This window comes from Scleropages formosus, chromosome 19 (assembly GCF_900964775.1).
Source record: "Scleropages formosus chromosome 19, fSclFor1.1, whole genome shotgun sequence".
NCBI lineage: Eukaryota > Metazoa > Chordata > Actinopteri > Osteoglossiformes > Osteoglossidae > Scleropages > Scleropages formosus.
Genome location: NC_041824.1, coordinates 12,640,482 through 12,648,225, shown reverse-complemented (window position 1 = coordinate 12,648,225; position 7,744 = coordinate 12,640,482). Strand labels below are relative to the sequence as shown.

Below are 7,744 nucleotides of genomic sequence, written 5' to 3'. Positions count from 1 at the left end.
TAGAATAAACAGCCTAGCAATAATACATAATGCACCAAATAAATGGTTTGACCTCAACTTTTAAATCAGAAGTTCATGAAGTCATTAAAATGTGACCTTTAAGATGTTCCAGCACCTTTCTTTCTGATTTCGAATAGTCTGAAAATGTTAGCACTCACCTTCTTTGAGTAGAATGTTTTTTTTTGGCATAAAATGAGCCAAAAATGTAGATGTTACTGGAAATACCTATGCATTGCTACACTGACCTTTGCTATTTTTTCCCCTGAGGGTGGAGGGGGGCATGATGAAATTGAAAGCACATAGGTAGTACTTCAGTATGCTAATCTAACCATTTTAAATGTGGAGTGTTGGTTGTTTTTGTGGATATTACTTTCCTGAGGTTTGCAAAGTTTGAGTTAGGGGCTCGCACAAGATCACATTTATTTTATATTTTTTTTGGGCTGTAGCTAAGGGCCACACGTTGAACGTGACCTCTATTCTTTTTACTGTTAAATTCCTGAGAATGTTACAGTAAGACATACAAAAATAAAGTTAATCTGTAATGGAGCACTCTTTGTGATGAATAAAGAACTGAATAAACTAATTCTGGCTTCATTTCTTCCATTTGCTAAAAAAGTTAGTTCTTTTGGATTAATGACTTCTTCCCATTGAAATATGCATTGGAAAATTTCTTCCTTGTATTTACCAAATTAATTATCCCAAAATAGCTAATTAATTGCCTGCAGGGAGATTTTTCTGGAATGATACATTTTAAGAATAATTTGACGATTATTGAAATGCGATAACAATCCTGCGTGTGGTTTTTCAAAACTTTTTTTTGGTTCAGTGGAGAATAAACAAACTGATAGTGAAATGAAGTCTGAATAAAGTCATCCTGAAACCTCTATTAAGAAATAAAGGTAGAGGATGACTTGTCCACAATGTGTCCTCCATGAAACCCGTGCTAATGTGGATGTTGAAACTTCACTGTTCAATTGTTCTAATGCTATAATCTGGCAAGTTTTGTTTTTCTTTTGTAAGTGGGTGGTACAGCACAGTGCCTGGGTGGTGCAAAAGGACATGGGTTCAATCCCCACTCAGTGTGGAGTTTGCATGTTACATTTATTCAATTAGCTGACACTTTTCTCCAGAACAACTTGAATGAATGAGCTTTATTGCCAAGTATGTTTACACATACAAGGAATTCGTCTTGGTGACAGGAACTTCCACAGCACAGACAGAATGACAGTGACAAGACAGATAGTAAAAGTAGAGTGGGCTAATAAAAGATAAAAAAAACTATATAGAGTATAAAGTACACAATATACAAAATAGACACTAGCTATTATATGTTTGTACAGGTACGTTATATACAATGCAAGGGAAAGTAAATAGATATGTGAAAATGAATATAAATAGCATTGTTTATTGCACCAGTTTACTCCCTAGGGGGAGTTTAGCTGTTCATGAGGTAGATGGCCTGAGGAAAGAAACTTTTCCTGTGCCTGGCTGTCCTGCTGCTCAGTCCCCTGACAGTTATAGAGGTGCAGAGGACAGACTGGATGACGGCAGAGTAGAATTGCATCAGCAGCCTCTGTGGCAGATTGAACTTCCTCAGCTGGCAAAGGAAGTACAACCTCTACTGGGCCTCCTTCACAATGGAGTCTATGTGGGGCTCCCACTTCAGGTCCTGTGAGATGGTGGTGCCCAGGAACCTGAATGACTCCACTGTTGCCACAGTGCTGTTCATAATGCTGAGGTGTTTCTCCTAAAGCCCACAATCATCTCAACCATTTTGAGCATGTTCAGCTCCAGGTTGTTGTGACTGCACCAGCCAGCTCTTCAACCTCCTGTCTTTATGCAGACTTATCACCATCTTAGATAAGGTCAATGAAGTTGTCATCCAATAACTTCAGCAGCTTGACAGAGGGGTCTTTCACAGTGCAATCATTGGTGTACAGGGAAAGCACACATCCCTGGGGGGGTTATGATTAAGGTCACAATTATTATAGGCTTACAATAATTTACCCAGCTGGTTCATTTTTTTTTTTTTTTAACTGGAGCAATTTAGGGTAAATACCTTGCTCAAGGGTACTACAGCTAGAGGTGGGGATTGAACCTACAACCTTTGGGTCCAAAGGCAGTAGCTCTAACCACTACACTACCAGCTGCCCTGTTTTTATGTGGGTTTTCTCCAGGTGCTCTGGTTTCCTCTCAGTCCAAAGACATGCTGTTCAGGTTCCCCCCTAGTGTGTGAATGACAGAGAGAGAGAGAGAGAGAGAGGGAGAGAGAGAGAGAGAGAGAGAGAGAGAGAGAGAGAGAGAGAGAGAGTGTTCCACTGATGTATGGATAAGTGACCCATTGTAAGTAGTGTATCTAGCAGTGTAAGTCACCTTGGTAAATAAGGTGTGGGCTGAAAACACTACTTTTTTTTTTTTTTGTTTATAGCAGATGCTTTTCTCCAAAGCAACTTACAATGGATACTATGTAGTGTTACCAGCCCACACACCTACATAGATAGAGTTCATTGGAAGTTGCTTTGGAGAAAAGCATCTGCTAAATCAATAAACGTGAACAGTGATCTGTGTATTCTATGTAATGTTAACGTTATGTAAAGGTATGGGATTGAGGAATAAGTCAATATGGAAGTTTAAAAAATGCTTTATGTGTTTTTATTCCAAAAGTTGTAAAACCGTCCTCTGACACTACATTTCAAATTAAATATAAACTGCTGTCTTAGTTATTACTAGCTTTCTCGGAGTAGCATAGACTAGAGCAGCACCTTGGTTGTTTGGCTGTAGGTTCAAAACCGGCTCAGTCTGTGTGGATGTCGGCATGTTGTACCATATTTGCGTGCGGCCCTGAGGTTCCGGGATAGGCACCGGACAGCTACGACCCTGACTCGGCCAAGCTTTTAAGTAAGTGAATAGCATACAGGTATTTAATGTATACAAATAAAAATGGCCAATCATGACTTTCTAGTGCAACTAGCTCTGTTGTTCAAATAAAAACTGAAAAGCACTGCACTAAAACTCCTACTACTCTATGTCCAAATTCAAAGTTCGTATGGGACAGGCGGTTCTGAAAGTGTGTGTGCGTGCGTGCGTGCGTGTGTGTGAGTTAAAAAAAAAAAAAAAAAGTTTTTTCCTTTAATTAAAGTCTTTCTTTTTTTTTTTTTACCGCCGACACTGAGTAATTTCCGCCCGACACCAGGCACTTCCGGTTCCGGGGTTTGTATGTCAGACTTAACGAAATGGTGGCCAGGTTCATGCGGATTTGGCCTGTCTTGTCCCGGGTTCGCCCGGGCTCAGTGTCTGGCATTCGTTTCGTATCTCAGACACCTTCCTCGGGTTCCGCTGGCTCTGCCACCGTTTCAAACCTGCCTCCGGTGCACGTCAAGGAGAGTGACGGACACGCAGAGGTCAGCGCCTACGAAAAGGTGAGTGGTGGGACTTGGTGACTGACTGAGCGGAGCGTCGACACCTCATGAACCGCGAGAGGGTGTCAGTGTCGTACTGCTCCGCTCAAGTGTCAGTAAGTGCATGTTTGAGAACCCTTAGAAGACTGTAACCTTCCACATAGTGGAGAAAATACTTTTTTTATTTTTTATATTCGCGAAGGTTGACAAAATGAAAATCATAAATTTTGTCTTGTGGTTTTTATAAGCTGCCTAGTAGTAATTCTGCTTCTAGTCTAGTTACAGTAATTCTGCACCTGGCAATGTGAGGAACTCATATTACTTAGTTTACATTTATTAACTTATCAGAATTATATATATTTTTTGTATTACCTTTTGCTGTGTTACAAGTGACAGCTGGTAGCGTAGTGGTTAGAGTTTCTGCCTTTGGAAAGGTTGCAGGTTTGAGCCCCACCTCTGCCTATACTATAGTACCCTTGAGCAAGATACTTACCAAATTGCTCCAGTAAAATTACCCTGCTGTATAAAATTATGGGTGAATAATTGTAGGTAGGCTACAGTAACATTGCAAGTGGCTTTAGAGAAAAGCATCAGCTAAATGAATAAATGCATTAATGCATCATTAGGGGCAGCTGGTAACATAGTGGTTGTGGTCATTGCCTTGCACTTGAAAAACCCAGAATTGAATCCCACCTCCTCCTGTAGTACCCTTGACTGAGGTACTAACCCTGAGATGTGCCAATAAAAAAAAAAAAAAAAAAAAAATACCTGGGTGTTTAAATGGATGAATAATTCAAAAGCTGTCTACATTTTTAGAAACACATTAGCTAGATTTATTAGTACATTTACTTATATAGCAGATGTTTTTCTCCAAAGTGACTTCTAGTGAACTCTATATACTGTTATCATCCCACACCTTATTCACCAAGATGGCTTACACTGCTAGATACACTACTTACAATGGGTCACTCATCCATACATCAGTGGAACACACACACACTCTCTCTCTCTCTGTTACTCACACACTATGGGTGAACCTAAATAACTTGTTGTTGGACTGTGGGGGGGAAACCAGAGCACCTGGATGAAACCCACACAGACACGGGGAGAACATGCAAACTCCACACAGACCGAGCGGAGTTTGAACACACGATTTCTCTCGCACCACCCAGGCGCTGTGAGACAGCAGTGTTACTTGCTGTGCCACCCACACATAGTAGTAGCAATATAATTATTAGTGGGTTTAATCACTTGTAGCCCAGCTAATAATGGCACATAACATAATAGAACTAGTAAAAGAGGCAGCAAGTAATATAGTGGTTAGAGCTGCTGTCTTTCAAATCTCCCAGGTTTGATTCCCAGTACTACAATAGGTGAATCATTGTAAATAGCTTAACATTTTAAGCTGAGAAAAGTGTCAGCTAGTTAAGTTAGTGGTAGTATAAATGACTCCATTATACTTTTGGCTTGACTGTGCAATTTTCTTTTTTGGTGCAGAATCCAGACTACCATGGATTCTCTGATGACCCACATGTGGACCAGTGGAACATGAGAATGGCCTTCTTTTTTGGTATCTCCATGACCATTGTTGTTGGGGGAGCTTTCATCCATTATTTGCCTGACCATGGGTAAGACTGTTGGTGCACAGATGGCTCTGAGTCAATGGTATTTTAAACAGTTTCTGTTTAAAACTTATGGAAAGTTCCAAGTGTCAGTCAAATGAAGAAGTTGTTTACATTCTGTAGACATTTATGAACAGTTGTGAGTTAAGTCATTCAGAATGTGTAACAGGCAAAGGGGTGGTAGTTTTGAAGGAGGGGATATGCAGATTTCACAAGTGTATTATTAAGGGTGAGTATTAATTTTTTTACACATCATATCCCAAAGGGGTGGTTGTTCTGAAAGTTTGCAAGATCTAGGGGTGTTTACTTTTCATCTAACCCATTGAACAAAACTGCCCCGTCCACTGTAAGAAGTTCTGAAATGTCTCTATGCAAGGCTTTTAGGGTATTTAAATGTCTACTTAAGTCAGGCTGTAGTTTTAAATAAACTACAAAAATTGAAATTTTTTTAAATTCCCAGATTTTCCAAAATTTCAGACCACTTCAAAGTTCCCGAAGTTTTCCATGGAAAATTCCCACGCTTTGCAACCCTATAGACCACTCACAAAAAAAGTTGCCTAACAGATAATTTCACGGAACAGACAGGGTGTATTTTCATACTGTTTCCGTACTTTTTTTTCTTACTAATTTGGCTCTTAACCTGTGGTCCATGGATGGGCTTCAGGGGTTTGGTGATGTGCAGGCTTGTTTTATTGTTTCGGTGTTAGTTGTGATTGGTAAACTTAATGAAATTTACAGGATCAGTTCATTTTTCCCTTACGGCATAAAATGTCTAAAGAGTCTCGCAGGGGGACAGTGGTAAATTGCTGTGTACTGTAACTTGAGTTTGTGTTTCTGCCATGCCGCACTACTTGTCTGAGGTCAGAAGGTGCCTGGACTTTTCTTCCTTCAGGAAATGGGTGGTTCCAGTGAAGGTGGTGTGTGTCTATATACCCATCCTCAACTGTCATGGAATTCATTCTTTGCTGGCAGAACTTTCTGAGTAAAACAACATTGGCAGAAAAGAGGGTAAAATGCAGAAAATGTGGCCTACATGACTCCATGTAGGTCTAACTCATTAAAGCACATCATTACACTGGTTTGAGAAAGTTTTAGATGGAAGTGAAATTTGTACCTTAGTATTTACACCAATTCCACACATTATGTTTGTTCTGTGAAATCACATTTAGACAGATTCCTTTTTCTTTATGGCTGTAGTTGTTTCTTCCAAAAAAAGAAATGGATGAAAAGTGTCACTTAAAATATCAGAGTAAGAGATTTCAGGAATAACACCAGCATTTTATATTTGTAATAAATGTTTATGAATAGATTATTGTTAATATATTTGCAAGCTATAATGTAACATGTCATTTACACTTATTCATTTAGCTGACATATTTCTCCAAAGCAACTTGCAATGTTAAGGTTACAGTTATTACAAGCTTACAGTTCTTTACCTATTTATGCAGCTGTGTAATTTTACTGGAGCAATTCAGGGTAAGTACCTTGCTCAAGGATATTGCAGCTGGAGCTGGGGATTGAACCTGCAACCTTTGGATCCAAAAGCAGTAGTTCTAACCACTATGCTACCAGCTACCCCCTGAAATACTATCTGCTAGTTTTTCAGTGTTGTGTTTTCATTCTTTTTGTCTATGATCAGTAACCAATTTTCTGAATATGGGGTTGTGGAAGTTTGGAGTCAGTCAAGGAAGGGTGTGGGGCAAGGCACATACTTAATGTAGATATTTTGATTATTAGCCTCAGGGGTGTGAGTGAAAAGTTTATGAATCCCCGCAGTAGAGGAACTTTGTAGCATTACTATAAAAAGTCTGACAATAGATATTCATTTGGTCACAAGATTGACTTTACAACAAAAGAAGGGTGTTCAAAGGGTATCTTTAATAGATACACAAATATGAATAATGCAGATGTAATGTTTTGCTCCTTTTTGACAGAATGAGGCAGTGGGCGAGGAGGGAGGCTGAACGGTTGATCAAAGAAAGAGAAGCTGCAGGTCTTCCTCTGATTGATGAAAACTATTATGACCCCAGCAAGATCATACTGCCCTCTGTTGCAGAAGAACAGTAATCTTCACATTTGTTTCTGCTGTACCCTGTACTTACAATGCAGCTTCTAAAGTCAAAGTAATGACCTTTTTTGTTTGTTCAAGTGTATATATGTCTGAATAAAATAAACTGCCCGTTCCTACCAAAGTATTCTTTTAACTGATAACAGCTGCAAAATTTTAAATACTCATTTATTGATGTTTCAGTACCATCACTTAATCATGGTTATAAAGGGTTGCAAGATAAAAATCTGCATGGTGAACTTAATAAATTTATCCTAATCACTATAGGTAAGTGACTTCTAAGTGGAAGTGAGTTTAATATGGTAATTATCAATACAGCATATTTGCTACGGTTTTACAGTAGGGCCTTCACACCTTGGATCCAAGTGTTGACTAAGAACAAAAATAATCAGTTTACACAAAGTTTGTGTCTTTAATATGTAATAGCTGTCAATATTTTGGTAATTTTTTTTTTTTCCCCCTAGTTTCAAACCAACTCCACCTGTGTGAGTTTGCATGTTCTCCCCAGTTGTTTCAGGTGAACTGGGGACTGCAAATTGCTTGTAGTTTGTCAGTATGGGACTGAGGCTGTGTAGCTACCCTGCAATGAGGTGACGTCCCGACTACAGTACCCTTGCCTTGCCTCGGGCCATGTGCTTCCTACATCATACATAGGC

At 39.3% G+C, this 7,744-nt stretch overlaps 1 protein-coding gene across 1 annotated transcript; it reads left to right on the top strand.

Annotated features, from left to right (window-relative positions):
* Window positions 1-3,196: 3,196 nt before the first annotated feature.
* Window positions 3,197-7,212, top strand: ndufb11 (NADH:ubiquinone oxidoreductase subunit B11). The gene is made up of 3 exons (XM_018760517.1): window positions 3,197-3,419; window positions 4,896-5,026; window positions 6,955-7,212. Exons 1-3 carry the CDS (start codon window positions 3,234-3,236, stop codon window positions 7,085-7,087), a joined length of 450 nt encoding a protein of 149 aa, XP_018616033.1. The 5' UTR covers window positions 3,197-3,233; the 3' UTR covers window positions 7,088-7,212.
* Window positions 7,213-7,744: the final 532 nt, after the last annotated feature.

Coding starts and splice junctions, on each gene's coding strand:
- ndufb11 (XM_018760517.1), top strand. CDS start 3,234: ATGGTGGCCAGGTTCATGCGGATTTGGCCTGTCTTGTCCCGGGTTCGC. Junction 3,420..4,895: donor AGGTCAGCGCCTACGAAAAG/GTGAGTGGTGGG, acceptor TTTTTGGTGCAG/AATCCAGACTACCATGGATT. Junction 5,027..6,954: donor CATTATTTGCCTGACCATGG/GTAAGACTGTTG, acceptor CCTTTTTGACAG/AATGAGGCAGTGGGCGAGGA.